At 43.0% G+C, this 21,251-nt stretch overlaps 1 protein-coding gene across 18 annotated transcripts in view; it reads left to right on the top strand.

Moving 5' to 3' along the window:
* The window catches only part of RIMS1 (regulating synaptic membrane exocytosis 1), a 753,464-nt gene that overhangs the window by 645,951 nt on the left and 86,262 nt on the right, over positions 1–21,251 (top strand). For 14 of the 18 annotated variants that reach the window (XM_033935996.1, XM_033935980.1, XM_033935985.1 and 11 more), the window contains one exon: positions 1,307–1,542. The exons of the other annotated variants lie outside the window; for them this stretch is intronic. In XM_033935996.1, the coding sequence (XP_033791887.1) occupies positions 1,307–1,542 (236 nt within the window). The remainder of the gene's footprint in view (positions 1–1,306; positions 1,543–21,251) is intronic. 18 annotated transcript variants of the gene reach the window in all.

The raw sequence follows: 21,251 nt of genomic DNA, 5'->3' as shown, positions 1-21,251 counted from the left end.
AGTAAAAGTCCATGTCTTATTTGCAAGGCACATACTTTTACTGTGGGGTACATGTGGCCTGAGTTTCGGATGATCACGGGCAGAACAAAATTCTATAATTTATGCACGTTCTTGCAGAGGTAGAGGTTGGCATTTATATTAGTCCTAGGGCTGGTGTGAATGCTTGTGTCATACATCAAGGCACATTTTTGACTACTTACACAAGCACATTATACAGTAGAGAAAACAAGGTACCTACTTTTCTTTATCAAATAGACACATTGGTCCTGATTCTATAAAAGGCTCCTACTGTTTTGCTAAATGTGCCCATCTAGGGACCTAACTTAATTTTTGTTATTGACTTAGGGCTCCTTTTACGAAGGTGAGCTAGCGGTTTAAGCGCGCGCTAGACGCTAACGCCTCCATAGAGCTGGCATTAGTATTTTCCGTGTAGCGCAGGGTTAGCGCATGCAGCATTGTAGCGTGCGCTAAAAATGCTAGCGCACTTTTGTAAAAGGAGCTCTTAATGTAGATAATTGTAAGCATCACTAAGGGGTCCTTTTATCAAGCTGCGGTAGGGGTTTAACGCGCGTAATACTCTGTGTTAAATCGCCTGCCGTGCTAGCCGCTAACGCCTGCATCGAACAGGCTTTAGTTTTTTAGCTGGCCACGGGGGTTAGCGCATGATGAAATGTCCGACGCGCTAACCCCGCTAGTGCGGCTTGATAAAAGGACCCCTGAAAATCAAATAAAAAAATTAATTTGACGGTAGGCGCCTAACTCGGTAGACACCTACCACTTCGAGATAGGCAAGTAGGCATGGTTAGGAGTGGATTTGAGGTGGATTTGAGACTATAATGAACATGTTAGTGTTTAGCGCACGCTAAAATGGCTGGCGCGCCTTAGTAAGAGGACCCCTTAGACGCTGCTAAATGCAGTTCTATAAATGGTGCCTAGCGGTTTATTGACAACCATGCCAAACGATGCCTAGGAGTTAGGCGTCATTTATAGAATCAGGGCCATTTTGTCTACTTTAAACCAGGCATCCAGGTATAAAAATTGCCTTTTATCTGCATAGTTGAGCATTTTAATTTAGAGCAGAAAAAAATGTTCAACTTAAATTACTTTATTACACATACAGTAAGATGATCCAATATAGTTTGAAGGATAAAAGGAGCAACTGGTTTTATTTTTCCAGATATTCATATATAGCAAGTTTCTTCTTTAAATCTGAACTTTTGCAATATCAGTACATTGCATTGTAGCTACCAATGCACAGGCACTAATTTGTATGCACATATTATATATTTTTACTTTATAAATCCAGTTCGTTTACCCCCCAAATGCAAAGCAGAAGGATGGGGACTTCAGGGAGAACCATCACAAAGAGCACAAGTATGAGTGGAGAGATTTACAAATTGGAGCATAATGATGGGAGCCAGTCAGACACTGCTGTTGGCACGGTTGGAACAGGTGGAAAGAAAAGGAGGTCAAGCCTAAGTGCCAAAGTAGTTGCCATAGTATCTCGGAGAAGCAGAAGCACATCCCAGCTTAGCCAAACAGGTGAGTGAAGTACTCTGTTCAACCTATAGCAAATGGCGATGGTTCATCTAGCCAGATTCTTATAGGTACTAATCAGCATTTTCTGAGCCATGTGTTTGAGAATATGCAATATATTTTTAAAAATGTCAATAGGTTTCTTTAAAAAAATGCATTAAAAATTGGAGGTCATTGCTTTCCTGACTGAGAGCTATTTTCCTGATCATTGACATCCCTAAAGAGCATGTGTTACCAGTTGCAAGCTAATAAAAACCAGCTCTGCCCTGTTCACGGAATAAATGTATACATCAGAGCTGCCCAAGTCCGGTCCTCGAGATCTACTGGCAGGCCAGGTTTTCAGGATATCCACAATGAATATGTATGAGAGAGATTTGCCTGCACTGCCTTCTTGGTATGCAAATCTCTCTCTCATGCATATTCAAGTTTCAAGTTTATTAGGTTTTTATATACCACCTATCAAGGTTATCTAAGTGGTGTTTACAATCAGGTACTCAAGCATTTTTCCCTATCTGTCCCGGTGGGTTCACAATCTATCTAACGTACCTATTCATTGTGGATATCCTAAAAATCTGGCCTGTCAGTAGATCTCGAGGACCGGACTTGGGCAACCGTGGTCCACAGTATTTCCATTCTGCATGCTTTGATTTAAACATGTTTGCACAAGCAAGGATGACTAAAGAATCCTGTAGTTAGATGGACTTTTGCACTAAATGAATGCAGCTAAAGATAAACTACTATCTTAAATGCAGAAATGCATTTCAGAACTTCTTTTTGAACAGAGATTGCATTTTGTTTTATTAATATCTAAGAGAAAAAGACCATATTTACTCAATAGGAAAGACATAAAAAGTAGGTCAGTACATTTCAGTGAAGATTGTACCATGATGTTTGGGTGGCCTGGAGCAAAGAGGGAGAATAAAGCATAGGCATAAGTTGAATGAAGAAAGTAAAGCAGAGGTGCTTAAAGTATCTCTTCATTATTTAGCTTGAGAGTAATCTGTTAGACTGGCACTCTGCAGTCATCCATTCATGTAGTCACGGTTAACACAAAGCTCATGGTAAGTAAAAATATATATTATTCTAAAATATAAAACTGAATGTCTTCTTTCTAACTGTAGAATCCCTTTTTTCAAGGCAAATTTAATAAGGATGTACACTACAGCTAGAATAGTTTCAAACTAACCATATATAAGGTATGTATTTGGGTCAAATAGGAGATTTAGTGGACAGGTTTAGCATATTTGTTTGGAAGTCCTGTTGTTAATAGGTTGTGCTGTTCAGAAATTTGACAGTGTTAATAGCATTGATTTTTATGAATGTAAGTAAAACACTTACCATTTGTACACTGAATATGGAACACAGGTATTAAGTAATTCTTAAACACCCGGATTCTCTAAATGGCACCATTGTCAGTGACTGCCTTAAAAGCGCCCTTCGATTGCATGTCAATTATGTGATGGCACCATTTAGAGCAGGGGTGTCCAACCTGCGGCCCAAGGGCCGTATGCGGCCCTGTGAAGTATTTTGTGCGGCCCTGGTCGAGGGCGATGCAGTGTTTTCCTCTGCTGCCCCCAGGTGTTTATCGTCTTGCCGGCTCCCTCCTCTGTCTTGCTGCAGTGTTTGCGCATGTGTGCGGCCCCAGAAAAAATTTTTTCAGCCAATGCGGCCCAGGGAAGCCAAAAGGTTGAACACCCCTGATTTAGAGAATTGTGCCTCCAGCAAAGGTAGGTACCGGAAATGTAGGCCAGGCTTTTCAAGGCTTACATTTCTGGTGCCTACCTCTGACATGAATGGCGCTTCCGGCGCCTAACGCCATGTCTGGTGTTAGCCACGCCTACAATGGTGTTAGTGACCTACCAGCGCCTACGTTAAGGCACCGTTTATAGAATTTCCCCTAAAGCGTTTATAGCATAAATGGAAATTATTTCACTTACGTTTTGATTTAATTTACTAATCTGAATATTATACATTTGGGGGTCCTTTTATCAAGCCGCACTAGCGGGGTTAACGAGGCGGACATTTCATCACGCGCTAACCCCCGCAGCCGGCTAAAAAACTAACGCCTGCTGAATGCAGGTGTTAGCGGCTAGCGCGGCAGGCGGATTAACGTGCGGTATTATGCGTGTTAAACCACTACCGCAGCTTGATAAAAGGACCCCTTGATTAGTCAATTTACAGTATACGGTCTACCATTTATGCTTTTTATCTTCACTGTGAAAAATATGACTTGGGTTGCATTTCAAATAAGCTAGTCATAAAATACAGGGCTGTTGGATTTCAACCCATAGCACTGTACCCTTTTGCTTTGTCATAAAATTAGAAATCATGATAAAAATAGAGTGCACATCAGATTATATGCAATCCATAGCTGAAGGTTCAAATTTTTAAATATTAACACCAAAATTATATAAATGGTGTCCAAAATTAGGTACACCATTGGGTGTGGCGTTATAGAACAAGGGTGGTTATGCAGGTAACTTAATTATCTAATTGTTGCTAAATTGGCAATAAGTACCTAAAATTGCCCTTAACAAACATTAACTGGCACTGTTTTGAAGTAGCTGCTATTAGTCACTCTTTTTTAAGTTGAGGTCCAAAATCCATCACCCACAAGTTTACCGGGGTCGTGGACCTGGGAGGGGTATGGGAGGGTCATGGGCATGTCGGGCAGTTTTGCATGCTGGTTATAGAATGCTTAAAAGATGCAGGAAACAGGAAGGGGATGCCCCAAAGGCATTACCAGCAGTTAAATTCCCCGATCTCCACACTAACAAAACTTAAAATTTAAATATTTAAAGTGGGAGCACCCTCGGAGTGGGTGTGAAAGCTCTTAAGAGTAGCTCAACAGAGCCGCTCTGATGCTTAACGAAAGCAGAGCCAGCAAACAATAAAGCTAAAAAATACTGCTCAATGCTAGCCGCACAACATCAAGTGCACAATCAACAAGAGGAGTAATAAAGGCCAGGATTCACTAACCTGCCTGATCGGGCCTGATCCGGACAGGTCCGACGAATTCAGGAAACTCCAACATGCAGATGAGGGCGATCGGAGGAACGCCCCCATCTGCAGGTACGGATCGCACTATAGCGATGGTCTGAGCATGCGCGGGACCTCCGGGCTGTCAGAGTTGTTTGTTTGGTTTTTGGTTGTTGTTCTATTTTTTTAAATAGGCGACCGAGGAACTTTTGGGAGCCTGTGGTTTTAACCCGCTTAAGCCCGCGGGTTAAAACCACGGGCAACCGGAAAGGGCTTCAGCAACTGGTCCTCAGCAATCGCTTTTTTTTTATTGGCCAGCCCCGTCGGTGTTGCAGGATTTTCTTTAGTGAATCACGTCCCTGCCTATTTTGCATGCTGTTACCCTCATTTGCATGCGCGGATCAGAAGATGGTTGGAAGACAGGTAAGTGAATCGGGCCGGGGTCGCTAAGAGGTCGCAAACCGATCAGTACATGATCGATTTGCTTAGTGAATTTGGGCCAAAGTAAACAGGGAATCAACAGTCAAGTAATGCTCCGAATGCCTGAGCCCGCTGACCAGAGCCCAAATTCAAAAAAATAGTCAATAAAAACTCAGAGTACTTAGCTGAATCCATAGTTCTGTTGTTAAATAGTAACGGAGGCAGCCCAGTCCTTTTGTTCTTAGGCCAAAGAAGGTAAAGTCCCATTTACACATGGTTCAACCCAGCAGGGTTTCAGTGAAAGGCCTCTTCCTCAAGAACCAAGCAGGATCAAATATCACAGCCATAGGTCAGTGAAATTCCAGGCAGGCAAGACAGAAGGGGAGGAACTATTGAGCTACTCTTAAGGGCTTTCAAACTAGAGAACGACACAGTGACAAAATTCATCACCGTTCCCGTCCCCGCGGATAACCACGGAAAATAAACCCATGTCATTTTCTAGTGTCTATTTCATCCTCTGTCCTTCTACACCAGCATTATTCAAAGCAAAGCTTGCGGGTCAGTGGTTGTGGCCATTCATACTCTGATTCTTCCCTCTTTCCTTAAAGAATGACATGAAGATGGTTTCCCGCGGTTATCCGCGGGGACGGGAACGGTGATGAATTTTGTCACCGTGTCATTCTCTATTTCAAACCCACTCTAAGGGTGCTCCCACTTTAAATATTTAAATTTTGTTAGTGTGGAGATTGGGGAATTTAACTGCTGGTAATGCCCTAGGGCATATCCTACCTGTTTCCTGCATCTTTTAAATACTTTATCAGGTCTTTTTCTTGGGGTTATAGAATGCTAACAAAAAAAAATGTTCTGGAAAAAAAATCAAATACCTAAACAAAACCAGAAACTAGAAGCTCCTGGTACTGAGAAAAAAAAAAAATCACTAAGTAAGCATATGTTTTCTGAGATTTATAATAGAATTGACACCCCAGAGGGAGTGGAAAACAGGAAAAAGGATCTGCAAAAGTTAATGCGAAGAAGTGCAGAGTGATGCACTCAGGGAGTAGAAATCTGAGGGAACAATATGTGCTGAGAGGTAAAAGGTTGATAGGCACGGATGGGGAGAGGAACCTTGGGGTGATAGTGTCTGAGGATCTGAAGGCAACAAAACAGTGTGACAAGGTGGTGGCTGTAGCCACAAGGATGCTGGGCTATATAGAAAGAGGCAAAACCAACAGAAGAAAGGAAGTGTTGATACCTCTGTACAGGTCGTTTACTGTGATACCTCTGTACAGCTGGTTTACTGTGTTCAGTTTTGGAGGCCATATCTGGCTAAGGATGTAAAAAGACTCGAAGTGTTCCAGAGAAAAGCGCAAAAAATGCTATGGGGCTTGTGCCAAAAGATGTGCAAGAAGAGAATGGAAGATCTGAAAATGTATACTCTAGAACAGTGTTCTTCAACCTTTTTATACCTATGGACCGGCGGAAATAAAATAATTATTTAGTGGACCGGCTGAAATTTTTTTGAAAAACCATCGCTGCCCTGTCCCCGCGAGCTCGGTCCCACAAACCATCTGATCCCATCCACACAAGCCTCAAATAGTTATGATTTTATATTGAACATATTTTATTAAAGTATAAAAAGAAACAATATTCTATGCAATTGTCATTTTATAAATACAAATAATACAGGGCAAAGATCAACAAAACCCCTGTCTCCCTTCCCCTTCACATATATCCCCTCTACTATCAAGAAAACTGAATAAGCCAAATTATTACAGAATGCTACACAAATATCATGTAACAGAAAACCACAGTCACACATGGCAGGAATGGTGTTAGGGGAGTGGAACTAGGGCAACTGCCCCCTGATCAGAGAGAGCCCTAAGCCAGCTGGAAGCTAAAGATGCACTGCCTGGGCTTTGCACTCCCCAGTTATGTCTAACATCAGCTCTAGCAAGATACATATTTCACATCTGATATATTCTAATCACAAGATAGAAATAAAATTATTTTTTTTCTACCTTTTGTCGTCTCTGGTTTCTGCTTTCATTGTCTTTTCACTCTCTTCCATCTAGTGTCTGCCCTCTGTCTCTTCAGTCCAGCATCTGCCCCTTCCATTCACTGTCTGTCTTTCCCTGGCATCTCTCCTCCTGCCCCCCCCCCCCCCCCGCCAATTTGGTCTGGCATCCAAAATCTTCCTTCTGTTCCCCTCATGGTCTGGCATCTCTCTCCTTCCCTCCCCCTGTGGTTTTTAGCATCTCTCTCTTACCAGCTTACCTTGCCTCTCAGTTCATTCTAAACTATTCTAATAAGAGCACCAGCAGAATAAATCTATTTAATTATCCCTCCCTGAAATCATGTCAATACAAGAAGTTTTTTGATAGAATGTTATCATTCCAGGCAGCTAAATTGAACACATGGCTTGGAAAACCCATACTTGAGGCCACTTACGTTGGCTTTAGAAAATGACTGAAGACACGTGTTTGACAAGTTCTAAATCTCAAAGCATGTTCCACCTATCTCACTAACAATTCCCAAACAGCTGTCAACATCTTAATTACGCCACTGTTATAACTTTTAGATTTTAGATTTAACTGATGTATTCCTCCAACTGTTATTGTATTTCAGATTGAATGTTTACCTTGTATCTCAATCACTGACGGTATGTATCTCTGTTGTAAACCGCTTTGAACTTCTGCTATAGCGGTATATAAGAAATAAAATTATTATTATTATTGTTATGTTGCCATTCCTTACACAAAAAGGTCTGTGTACAAAATTGACATGTGCCATGAGGGCATATTTAGAGGAGTGATCTTTTGTTTTCTTTCCAAAGTATGACAGGCTCAGTTGTTTTTTTCAGTGGCAGTTGGTAACTTTTTTTCACAGTGTGTTCTGTTATTAGCAGTAAAGTGGCAAGCAACAAAGTCAGCACAGAAACAAATAAGTACTGACTTTATATTGATATGAACATTTTAAAAATATAGTTTCAAATTGAGTGTTATATTTGATTTATAAAATTCAAAACGTTTGCTTGCTTTGTTTGTTGTAGCCCTATGAATGAGAAAACTCTGTTCACCTTAAAAACAGCATTGTTGTAAGTTAAGTGAGTTACATATCTCAGGGCATCTCAGAAAATATATGCTTAGTTATTCAATGATATTTTTTTTTTTCAGTACCAGTAATTTCTAGATTCTGATTTTGTTTAGTTATAGAATGCTAACATTTATACTGTACACTGTGACAGGTTAGGTCGCCCTTATCATGGTTAGGAACTACCAACTTTTTTTTTTTTTTTAAATCAAGGAAAACATATGCATCTAAGAATTTGATCTGTGGCTGGAAACTAATCCACCCCAGGATTTCCTGAGTTTCATAAAACACACCATAGGTCCTACTTCAGAGTTCAAATCAATTTATTAGCTTCTAAACAAAAATAACATCTCCCAATGGCAAACATGGACCTTCTGCTATAAGATCTGTCTATAGGGGTCCCAAAGCTTTCTCCTGTCTTCTGGCCTTAGACCCTTTCTAACTGCATCTAGTGGATTTTCAACAAAGCTTATTTCTAGACATGTCCCCACTGTGTGAACAGGGATTCTCCCCTTTATGTTGCTTAAACACAGTTTAGAATACAGCTTCACAAATCACAGTTGCAGGAAATACCCATGAATGTTCATTGTTATTCCTCTGACCCTCAGAGATATATCGCCTGTACCTCTTTCTCCAGAAGTCTGCTCCTTTCACTGTTTTCAGATAGCTGAGGTACAACAGGTAGTTCCCATCTCATGAACTCCAACTGTTTCCCCTGTTTCTTGTGCACAGCTGGATCACTTACCTCTGGCTGTAGTGTCTGTGGCTTCTAAGTGCTGCAGGGAAAACCTGGCTTCACCAGATTCTACACTTAGTTTCTGGGCTCATCAAACTCCATTTTCAAGGAACTGCTTGCCCTGGGAATTCAGTGGTAGAATTCTTGCCTGCCATGTGAGAGGTCCCAGGATCAAATCCCGGAAGAGCCCCCAAATTATATTATTTATTTTTAAGTCCTGTAGTCCTGTCCTGGGGGTTTTCAGGGAGGGGAACAACAGGGATTCTCCTTCAGAATGGACAACCCAGAATGCCAGTCAGCCCTTCACTGACAGGTTGGGGCTTATAAACCACCTCCTCCCTCCCTAGGCTTGGGCCCAGGAGCCTAGCTTGCTGTAATCCTCTCTGTAAATCTGATCCTCAGCCAGGTTTAGACCTCTTTCTTCTTTGTCGTAATAACACTTAAGAGCTGCTATTCACCCAATTAGGCTGACCCTGCTCTGCCAGCCCAGGACTGCTACAGGGGATTCTGCCCCAGGGATCCCTGCAGCACCTTCTGTGTGAATCCAGTAGGGAAAAAAGGTGATTGAGGCCTGGAGAGTGCCTTACTCATCACAACACCTAACTGCCTATAGTTAGGCATGAGCATTTACACCAGCCATTGAGCTATCATAAATTCTTACACCTAAATGCAGACATATATAGGATTGTGCATATAATAGTTCTTATAGAATTTGTATTTATAGCATATCATCACAAAGCTTAATTATAGGTGACCTTTATAGAATACCCCCTAAGCTGGCCCATAAGGAATATCATTAGAATGCTAGAGGAGTTCGTTTTCTATGGAAGAGGAAGTGTATGTATGTGTGTGTCTGTATGTTTACAAATTGTGGTTATCATTTTGTAAATGCGACTGTGCTGTGACATCCGTGTGTATTTATCTCTCTTTCAATCTTGAAGAGAGTGTGTAAGGAGACTTTGTAGTTTGGAAGGCTATGGTGGTAAAATTGGTTGAGGGTCAATTTTCTAATTCCATGATCAACATTTCATTTAAACACTGGCTGTAATGTTTGAAGTTACAGTGGTACCTAGGTTTATGAGTGCACCGGTTTGCGAGTGTTTTGCAAGACGAGCAAAACATTTGCAAAATCGCCCCCCCCATGATCCTGCACCCTCCCCCCCACAATCCGGCACCCCGTGCTCGTGTCGCACCCCCTCCGCAGCGATCCGGCATGCCCCAGGCACCTAGCCACCCACCTGATCACATTCCTTACCCCCATTTGGCACCGGCACCAACGCACAGGACATGCCAGTGCCGGAGCCTGAAGATTTGCCTTCTTCATGCTGGGCCTTGAGCATATGCACATGCTCCAGGCCTTCGCGTTCCCATTCAGTCCAGATGGCACCAAACTGGGCAAGAGCGATTGGGCATCGTTCCTGACTGAGGACCACCCCCAAACCACCAGTGTTTAAAATGATAGACCTATTAGGGAGACAAGGGCCATGTAGAGAGTGGGGGGGGGCTTGGACATTTTGGAAGTGGAGAGTGGGTGGACCTTATGCCTGGGGTTATGGAGCTGGGGGGGGGGTAAGTACAGCTTTTGGGGGTGGGCAGTAATCTAGAGGGCCTGATGTGACAGCTTGGGAGCATAGGGCTGCAGTCCTATTCTTCTTGCAAGCGGCATTATTCGTTTATCATGGGATTCATCAAACTGTGGGACTGAGATATTATAGGTTGCTGAATCCCATAGTATATCAAGGTGTTCTAGTGCAATATGTGTATCATTCTAGGCAGTAGGATATTCTCCCCATTCTCACAAGTCATGCAGAAGGAACCCATTCCAGGTTTTCAACTTCTTCAAAAGGCTCTACTGCCGCTTTCAGTTTTTCCTTCTGAAAGCGAGCTGGAAGGAATCTCTCTGATTTGTGCTGCTCCTTGTTACCTTGGGCAAGTCGCTCAATCCTCCATTGGCCCAGGTACATTAGATAGATTGTGAGCCCACTGGGACAGATAAGGGAAATGCTTGAGTATCTGATTGTAAACCACATAGATAACCTTGATAGGTGGTATATAAATACCTAATAACATAAAGTAAATATTTCTTTATTATTTTCCATATTTTTTGCTTTTTTTGTGGCTGTCTGTTCCCCAGAATTCCCCAGTGCAGGAAAAAGTTCTACCTGTGTGGTGAAGACACAGACTTGGGTCTGCAGCCAGCAGGTTAATCCTTTGGGGACCTGTTTGGCCAGCCTACAGAAAACTTTGTGGATCTCAGGATCCGTATCCCTAGTAGCTTAGTTCACCTACTGAATCGCAGAGATTTAAGCACAGGCTGTTAGTCATCCACAGGGAACTCAATAGGGCTCTTCAGGGTGCCAGCTATAATTTCACCTCCCCCCTTTGCGTGCACAATACCATAGGGGTTGAGGATCGGCCCAACTTCAGTCCGATTAGCAGCCCGAAAATCTCAGTGTTTGGAGAACTGGCTGATTGAAACAGGGATTCTTCTCCCAGATCCAGCTACTTCTTAGAACAGAGGCAGGTTGCAGTGAGTAAGGCTCTTAAAGCCTATGGGCAAAATGGGGGGGGGAGGGAGGGGGTCTGAGAGCCTATTTTTGAAGGCTTCTGCCATATCCTATAGTGTCCTCCACCTCTAAAATCCTGATTTTTTTTTTTAAAGTTATCCAGATCCTTCAATCACCTCATTTTGTCTCAAAACTGGGAGAGATAGAGTCTTCATTTTCTGTTACCCCTAATTCATGCCAGCTTTGCATCAGATGGGCACTGGCAGAATGCCCTTGCACCATATGCTACACAGCATGTGAAGGAGGGGTGGGATTATTGGACCTAGCCCCCTTTTGGTCTCTGGGGCTGAGGAAACTTTGGGAGGCCTGTCTACCAAGAGAAAATCCCTCCTGGAGCCCCAGAACAGCGGTGTACCTAAACATGAGTATGGAAGCCGTGGAGCCCAAGTGACATAAGATGGAGTTACATAAAGGGGACTCAGTGATGCCTAGTAAAGCCTTTTATCCTGAATTGTGAATTTGATATAGAGATCTTATTTGGATAATTGGGATTCTCTTATGAGGTCTGGTAGTGAGCTAGGGGTTGCGCAAGGGGGCTTGGGCTTCCAGGGTGCATCAGAGTCATTGACAGCGCCTGTCCAGAATCCTCTGGACCTTTTGGGCAGGGACTCAGAAGGTAAGGGATTAGTCTATATGCCCTTGCTGTCATAGAGCGAGTCTTTCCTGCAGGGTGATATAGGAGAAAATACGCAGGAAGCAGTAGTGGCCCTCGACCAAGAAGAGTATCCCACTGTATGCCGGCTATTTAAGCCTTTGGTGTTCTTGGAGCTCATTACTGACTTCCTGCGGGAGTTATAGTTAGACTCCCAGTAGGCCCCTTCTACTCAGTATTCTATCCTGAGAGGAGTGAGAGCGCAGTCCATGTCTTTACCCTGGCATCCTGATATGAGTGTTTTAGGGTTCCTTAGGGCTCTTTAAAGGTAGCCAAATGACTATGGCACAGGAGTGTCAACAGATGTTCACTCAGCCCAAGGTAGATTCCTTGGTTGCTCAGGTAACTGCCAAGTTAGGTAGGTATAATATTAAAGTATATGCAGCATCGGATGATATACATCCTAGGGTACTAAAAGAACTCAAATATGAAATTGCTGACCTGCTGTTTAGTGATCTGTAATGCTAAAATCATCTGTAGTACCTGAAGATTGGAGGGTGGCCAATGTTACGCCGATTTTTTTAAAGGGCTCCAGGAGAGATCTGGCAAATTACAGACCGGTAAGCCTCACTTCAGTGCTGGGCAAAATGGTAAAAACAATTATAAAAAATAAAATTGTGGAACACGTAGACAAACATGATTTAATGAGACAGAGTCAACATGAGAACATGAGTTTAGCCGAAGGAGATCTTGCCTCACAAATTTACTTGACTTCTTTGAAGGTGTGAATAAACATTTGGATAATGGTGAGCCGTTTGATATAGTGTATCTAGATTTTCAGAAAGCTTTTGATAAAGTTCCTCACGAGAGGCTCCTGAGAAAATTAAAGAGTCATGGGATAGGTGGCAAAGTTCAGTTGTGGATTAGGAATTGGTTATCGGATAGAAAACAGAGGGTAGGGTTAAAAGGTCATTTTTCTCAATTGAGGAGAGTAAACAGTGGAGTGCCGCAGAGGTCTGTACTGGGACCGATGCTATTTAACTTATTTATAAATGATCTGAAAATTGGAATGACGAGTGAGGTGATTAAATTTGCAGATGACACTAAACTGTTCAAAGTTGTTAAAATGCATGCGGATTGTGAAAAATTGCAGGCGGACCTGAGGAAATTGGAAAACTGGACATCCAAATGGCAGATGAAATTTAATGTGTACAAATGTAAAGTTTATGCACATTGGGAAGAATGATCTGAATCACAGTTACCGGATGCTAGGATCCACCTTGGGGATTAGCGCCCAAGAAAAGGATCTGGGTATCATCATAGACAATACGATGAAACCTCCTGCCCTATGTGCAGCGGCAGCCATAAAAGGAAACAGGATGCTAGGAATTATTAAAAAAGGGATGATTAACAAGACTAAGAATGTTATAATGCCCCTGTATCGCTCCATGGTGCAACTTCATCTGGAGTATTGTGTTCAATTCTGGTCTCCTTATCTTAAGAAAGATATAGTGGTGCCAGAAAAGGTTCAAAGAAGAGCAACCAAGATGGTAAAGGGGATGGAACACCTCTTGTATGAGGAAAGACTAAAACGGTTAGGGCTCTTCAGCTTGGAAAGAGACAGCTGAGGGGAGATATGATTGAAGTCTACAAAATCCTGAGTGGAGTAGAACAGGTCCAAGTGGATTGATTTTTCACTCCGTAAAAAAATTACAAAGACTAGGGGACACTCGATGAAGTTACAGGGAAATACTTTTAAAACCAATAGGAGGAAATTTTTTTTCACTCAGAGAATAGTTAAGCTCTGGAACGTGTTTCCAGAAGATGTGGTAAGAGTGGATAGCGTAGCTGGTGTTAAGAAAAGTTTGGACAAGTTCCTGGAGGAAAAGTCCATAGTCTGTTATTGCGAAAGACATGAAATATTGCTACTCCTTGGATTTTGGCCAGGTACTTGTGACCTGGATTGGCCACCGTGAGAACGGGCTACTGGGCTTGATGGACCATTGGTCTGAACCAGTAAGGCTATTCTTATCTCAGAGTAGATATGGTCCTAAAAAAGCAGTTTGGAGCTGTGGCCTTAGGAATCAAAGCAATTATAGCAGCCTTTTTTGTAGCATGCACTTATCATACCAAGATCTTTGGATTTACCGTGGCAGAGGACCAGCCTTTGCCTCAGCTTATGCTAGCAGGGGTGTATTATGCGGCCGATGCTCTCTACGACATCATCGGAGTCATGAGCAAAGACTCTACTTCGATTTCAGCCCTCGGAATGCTCTGGATTAGGCAATGGGCAGGAGATTCCACCCCCAAGGCTTCTCTCAGCAGACTCCCTTTCAAAGGACAGATGTTGTTCGGAAAGGGTCTAGATCAGGGGTCTCAAAGTCCCTCCTTGAAGGCTGCAATCCAGTCGGGTTTTCAGGATTTCTCCAATGAATATGCATGAGATCTATATGCATGCACTGCTTTCAATGCATATTCATTGGGGAAATCCTGAAAACCCGACTGGATTGCGGCCCTCAAGGAGGGACTTTGAGATCCCTGGTCTAGATGATCTGAAGGAGAGCATGGCAGATCACCAGCCAAAATCTCTACCAAAATCTGACAGCAGACAATAAACCTCTAGAGATTCTGGACGTTCCAATTTTCATAATTCCAGGTGCTTTCGACAGTACTTAGGAGAAGCTTCGTCTCAGTGATCCTGTCATAGATTCACAGGATCTAGACGAAGCCAAGCCTCCAGTCTTTGTCTCTTTTCAACCTCTAAGAAGGCGCAATGATGCCATGGTCAAAGTCTTTCCCCTGAGGATAGGAAGAAGACTCTCGGCGTATGCAGAGACCTGGGAGCAGATCTCATCAGACTGCTGGATGCTAGAGATCATTTGGGAAGGGTACAACTTGAGTTCGCCCATCCCCTAAAAGACTGGTTTGCCTTGCACTTGGACATCTTGCGGTGATATTCAGACATTTCTGAAGACGACTAGGACACAATTTAGACATCTGGAGCTAGACCTTTTTTGAAGTGTCTAAGTGCCACAAAAGTATCCAAACTGACCAGATGACCACTGGAGGGATTAAGTCATGACCCCCCTCTTCCCCAGTGGTCACTGACCCCCCTTTCACCCCTCTAAATATCTGAATAAAGCTGTACATACCTGTCTCTAGAACAGCAGCATCTGTTATGGGAAAGCCCAATAGAGCAGCAGACAGGTGTCTGGAGTAACCTGGTGGAGAGTGTAGGGATGTAGAGAGGGGGACCCGGACCCATATCCCACTCTACCCACTACATTTATGGTGGAAAGTGTGATCTACCAAAAAAAACCAAATTCTTACTGTATTGCCTTATATGTGACATCTGCAGCCATAAGGGCTATTGGGGTGGTAGACAGGTAGGAATATTGGATTTGGAGGGAGTTTTGAAGGGCTCACCATATATTATGGAGGGGGTTATGGTGAGATGTGTACCTTACACCCTTTTATGTAAAGTTCACAGCAGTGTCCTCTAAGATGCCCCAATGCTCTTCTGACTTGTCTGTATGGTCAGTGTAGTACAAATGGTAGCCCCTCCTAGGTCCATTTTCAACTTAGGAAGTTTTTGTGGTTGAAAATGGTCAAAAAAGTTAGGCATTCTATCAGCCAAGACATCTAAATAGGCGATTAAAAAAAAAAAAAAAAAAAGATGGATAACTAGCGGTTTCAAAAATGGGTGTCAGGTCAAAAGCGCGCCGGGACAAAGGCGTGCGCAGACAATTGAGCGCAGCGCAGAGGCGCGCACCGCAGAAAATTACTGTTTTTAGGGCTCTGATGGGGGGGGGGGCGTGGGGGGAACCCCCCCCCACTTTACTTAATAGAGATCGCGAAGCGTTGTGGGGGGTTTGGGGGGTTGTAACCCCCCACATTTTACTGAAAACTTCACTTTTTCCCTGTTTTTAGGGAAAAAGTTAAGTTTACAGTAAAATGTGGAGGGTTACAACCCCCCAAGCCCCCCACAACGCCGGCGCGATCTCTATTAAGTAAACTGGGGGGGCTCCCCAACAAAAACCCTCGTCGGAGCCCCTAAAAACTGTAATTTTCTTCGGCGCACGCCTCCGTCTTGCGCTCAGTTGTCGGCGCGCGCCTTTGTCTTTCGCGGGGTTGTCTATGAACCCAAAAATGGACAGTATCAGCATCCAAATTATGGATGCACTTCTCAGATTGTCCAAATCAGATTCAGATGTACTTTCAAAAATGGTCCTCCACAGCTAAGTGCTTGAATTTATACCCATTGCCCGCTAAATGAAAAGTGGATGGTAACAGGAGCAGATTTAGTGCAAGGGAAAAAGTTAACAGCCTAATGCTGATTTTCCACACTAGGTTTATTTTCTACACTTAGGTCCTTATACTAAGGTGCACTAATTTAGTGCATACTGAAAATTAGTGCCTATGGATTGCATGGCACTTAACACACTAATTTGTTAATGCACACTAAAATTCATTAGCACATCTTAGTTAAAGGACCCCTTGCTCCTACATTTGACTAAAAATAAAGCATAAATTTAGGAGCCTAAATTTAGGGGCACAACTTTTTTTTTTTTAATATCAGGCGCAATATAATAATTTCCATTTTATGAATTATTGTAATAAGATATGCAGTAACCTCAACAATGAGAGAATATTTTTCTATTGAGGATTTGATTACTTCAGTTCCTAGGTATTTTTAAGGCATTTGAATGTTTTATTTACATATACTTGTGGGTTTTTGTTTTTTAATTTATTTAACCTGTTTGGTTTCCCCTGGAAGCTAACAACATCAGAATAGCCTTACTGGGTCAGATCAGTGGTACTTCTAGCCCAGAATCCCATTTTGTGTGTTACACATGCAAAATATCTCCCCCGACAAAGTGCCCTCTCCCTCCCCGAACCCCCAAAAAAATACCCGCCACCACAAATGAATGGCAGGAGGGATGCCGACTCCCTCCTGCCATTGGACCGACTCCTTCCTTCCCCCAAAAAAAACAAATGGCAGGAGAGATGTTCACTTCCTCCTGCCACCGGATGCGGACGCCCCCTCCCAGTCCCCCTCCCCGTACCTGTAAAAGTTGGGAGCAGGAGGGGTGCTTAGTCCCTCCTGCTCCAGAGGCCTCCATCCACGAACTGTGGGCCTTAGGCCCCGCCCCAGGCTTTGCAATGCGGGACTGGGAGCAGAACGGGTTGGGGCCAGACGTCCTCTTTTTTTACAGAGGAAATCTGGCAACCCTCACCCAGTCAAAGAAATCAATCAGTTTTGTCTGTCAAGACTTGCCCTCTTGTAAAACCATGCTGCCTCGGGTTCTGCAGTCCATTCAATTCTAGAAAGCTTACTATCCTCCACTTAAGAAGCATTTCCATTATACTCACTACTGAGATCGGACTAACAGGTCTGTAAGTCCCAACTTCCTCCTTACTAAAAGCCTCACACGACCATGTTTCACCCTCATAAGGTCTGTGTCAGGGGCTTTAACTGCAGGGAGAGGAGAGAAGCTATTGCCAATAGATGATACCTGTTGAATAATAGCTTTTGTTTTTTACAGCCCCTGATGCAACCCTTATGAGGGCAAAATATGGCCATGTTGGGCTTTTAATTATTTATGTATTTATGATTTTATATGGTGAATAAATTTTGTTATAGAGTTTTGGACCTCTATTCTGATCTGTTTTTTTGTATCCTGGATCTTCTCTAGCCCCGCCCCATTTTGCCTCCAGCTCTGCCCATCACATTCTGCCTCCGTCCCCGGCAAGCCTCCTCTCTTCTACAACCAGCTCCGGTTGCGTCTGGAGGGCCTGGAGCATGTGCGGATGTGTTTGACGTTATCCACACATGCTCAAAGGACCTCTAGATACACCCTGAACTGGTCAGGGCTTTCCAAAACCCGGACAAATGCTGGGTTTTGGAAAGTCTGTCTGGGAGCCCGGACAGTCCTCTAAAAAGTGGACATGTCTGGGTTTTCCCGGATGGCTGGTAACCTTAGTCTTGTATTTACAGAATAGTGCAAGACTGAATTTTTGGCATGTATATGTACATATATGCCTGTGTACACTCCATTAGAACTTTGTCATATTTTAATTAAACATTCAAAACTCTAAATCACAATGCTGGACTTCAAAAAACTAACCTAGGTAACTGTTAAAGAAAGAAAAGTCCTCAGAGAGCAAAACAGCTTCTGTTTGCACTTCACTATCAATCATCGGCAAAAAAACCTTCCATAGACCAACCCTTCAAAAATGCAAATTTGTGCATTGCTTGAAAATTAATCAATTAAGTTTCCACATAATTCAAAAATATCAATCACCAAAGATGAAGTGCCCTTAACTTTTAATATTCAGTCCTTCTCTAACAGTGGTCAATGTTTCTTTAAAGTGGAAAAATAAATTTCTTCTGGTGTGGGTGACTCCCTAAAGCAGGGGTAGGCAATTCCGGTCCTCGAGAGCCGGAGCCAGGTTAGGTTTTCAGGATCTCCACAATAAATATGCATGAGATAGATTTGCATCTCAAGGAGGCAGTGCATGCAAATCCATCTCATACATATTCATGGTGGATATCCTGAAAACCTGACCTGGCTCCGGCTCTCGAGGACCGGAATTGCCTATCCCTGCCCTAAAGCATGAAACGTTGGCTGTTTGTGCCTATTCCTTGATTATAACCCATCTATTTCTTACTCCAAAACATGTTGTACAGTCACTGTGTGTATTAGCATACACTGACTATTGCGCCAGCACTTCTCAATTAATGCACTAAGGGGAGATATCAATAAAGATGCCCAAAGTTGGGTGTACAAGTATGGGCGTGAATTGCAGATTTGCATGTAAACTAATTAGCTAATTAGACAATAAAAATCAACAGCATGTTAATTAATTGGCAGTGTTACTTGGAGATCCACCTTATGCCATATTCTATCCATAACATGTACACCTACATTTCAAAATGCACAGCTTCAAAGAATGCATGGCTTTGGGAGGTACATGGGCAGGTCAGCGGCACTGCTATTAGTTAGGTGCACCATTTACACCAGCTTGTGGTAAGTGGACGTGATCACCCCCAAAGATAGGTATAAAATGCATGCCAAGCTATTATTCTGGGAAGGGCACTCTGTGCAGAGCAGCCTTTCCAGAATATTTGCTTAGCACAGATCATCCCAGTGCTTAACTGTGGGCACCATTTATTGAATTTCACCATAATTGTTTATTGCGGTTCAGTAAACAGGCTTCTAAAAGAACTTTATTGGGAAAAATGAAGTCCAAATAGAAAATCCTGCACTTTAGAATTTTCCATTAATATTTTACTTTACAAATTCATACGTAGCAGTAGGAAAGCAATCATTGGAAAGGAAATGAACAAAGTGCTGCAGGAACATTTCTCAATTCATGAGTTCCAAGGAAATTTCCAAGGAAATGTTCTTTGGCAATGTTTATTGCTGCTGTCCAGTGCCAGAATTCACTGCCATTAATAGTTCAGAAACACAATTCAGGTCTAGTTACTCATCTTCAAAAAAGATTTCCTAATAAGGGCTAGCAGTTTTAAACAAACGCCAGCCTGCTCAGATGAACACATGCTTCATTGTCTCCTACCTTTCAGTTTACTTACTGAGAAATTAAGGAGGTCGATATTCAGTGACCCCCAACGTGTCTACAGATAGCTGAGTTATTTTACACAGTTATCTTTATTCATATTATTAAGTGGTGCTGATCTGGTTAATAGTGACAATGAATATTCACCTAAATCTAGCTGGTCTGAAACTCACTAACAGTGACTGGTTTTATAAGCTAAGACCCTGATTTTATATGTAAGAGCATAAGAATAGCCTTACTGGATCAGCCCAATGGTCCATCAAGCCCAGAAGCCCGTTCTCATGGTGGCCAATCCAGGTCACTAGTACCTGGCCAAAACGCAAAAAGTAGCAACATTCCATGCTATCGATCCAGGGCAAGCACCTAGAAATATTGGTGCTGACTAGAGAATGACACGGGGACCATTTACCACGGTAAACCGTGGGTTACTGCAGTAAATCCGCAGGAATGGAGACATTTGCAACTCGTTTACCACAGGAATGGGGACAAGACCTTTCACCGCCCCGCGGGAATGGGGCCAATACCTTTTACCGCCCCTTGGGAGCGGTGAAAAGTCTTACTCCTGTGGTAAAATAAATTGTGCCCTTGTCAGACTCTGCATCTTCTCCCCAGCTCCTTTTGTGCCTATTTTACCTTCAGGAGCCAACCATATCACGATGAAGACAGAAGGAACCCAAAACCAAAGCCTGAGACCAATGTGATTTGAAGAATAAAATTACCAGACAACATAAAGAAAAAAAAAAATACATTTTATATTTTGTGATTAGAATATTTCAGATTTGAAATATGTATCCTGCTAGAGCTGGTATTAGACATAACTGGAGACCGCAAAGTCCAGGCTGAGCTTCTTTGCTTGTAGCTGGCTTAGGGCTCTCTCTCTGACCAGGGGGCAGTTGCCCTAGTTGCACTCTGCTCACATTATTCTTGCCATGTGTAACTAAAGTATTCTGTTAGCTTGATTTTTCTATGTAGCATTCTGTAGTAATTTGGTTTGTTCAGTTTTCACAATAGTGAAGGGGATATATGTGAAAGGGAGGAGAGATGGGTTTTGTTGAACCTTGCTCTGTTTTATTTGTGTTTATAAAAGGGAGTAAATTCAGGGGAGGGGATACTTGGAATGGGCAGACTTGGTGGGCTATAGCCCTTTTCTGCTGTTTTTTTCTATGTTTCTATGTTTCTAATTGTCAGAGGAGAAGCTTCCACCCACACACACACACGACTGCAGGGCGGCACAGGCAGGCTTCGCCGGCATCAGTTTCTTTTCTGAAGCGCTGCGAAGGGAAGGAGGGAGGGAGATAGATTTGACCACGCACCTTCTCTCCTTTACGTTTCTTTACACCGTGAAGGTAAGGGGGAGGGAGGGAGATTCTCGGGCCGCTGAAGGGCGGTGAGGTGGCGAGAGGGAAGGGAGGATGCTGCGGGGACAACGGGGACGGGGCGATAAAGGGGACGGTGGTCCGGTGACGGGACAGGGACAGATTTTTTCCCCCCGTATCATTCTCTAGTGCTGACTTATGTGGTGCTAGGTGAGATTCTATAAAAGTTTGGCATACTGTGCCGCCTACGCATTGTTAGGCTTGATGGACCTTCAGTCTGTTCCAGCATGGCAATTCACCATTATCTGCACATTTGGATCAAAACTTAAACTACGTAGTGCAGTTCTTGAAATAAGTAATCCCATTCAATACAATCAAATACCTTCTCAGCATCGAATGAAACTGCTATAATGGAAGTGTCAACTTGATCTGCA

Source organism: Geotrypetes seraphini, chromosome 3 (assembly GCF_902459505.1).
Source record: "Geotrypetes seraphini chromosome 3, aGeoSer1.1, whole genome shotgun sequence".
Taxonomy (NCBI): domain Eukaryota; kingdom Metazoa; phylum Chordata; class Amphibia; order Gymnophiona; family Dermophiidae; genus Geotrypetes; species Geotrypetes seraphini.
The sequence above is the reverse complement of the archived record's forward strand: the minus strand, read 5'-3'. Positions and strand labels throughout refer to the sequence as shown.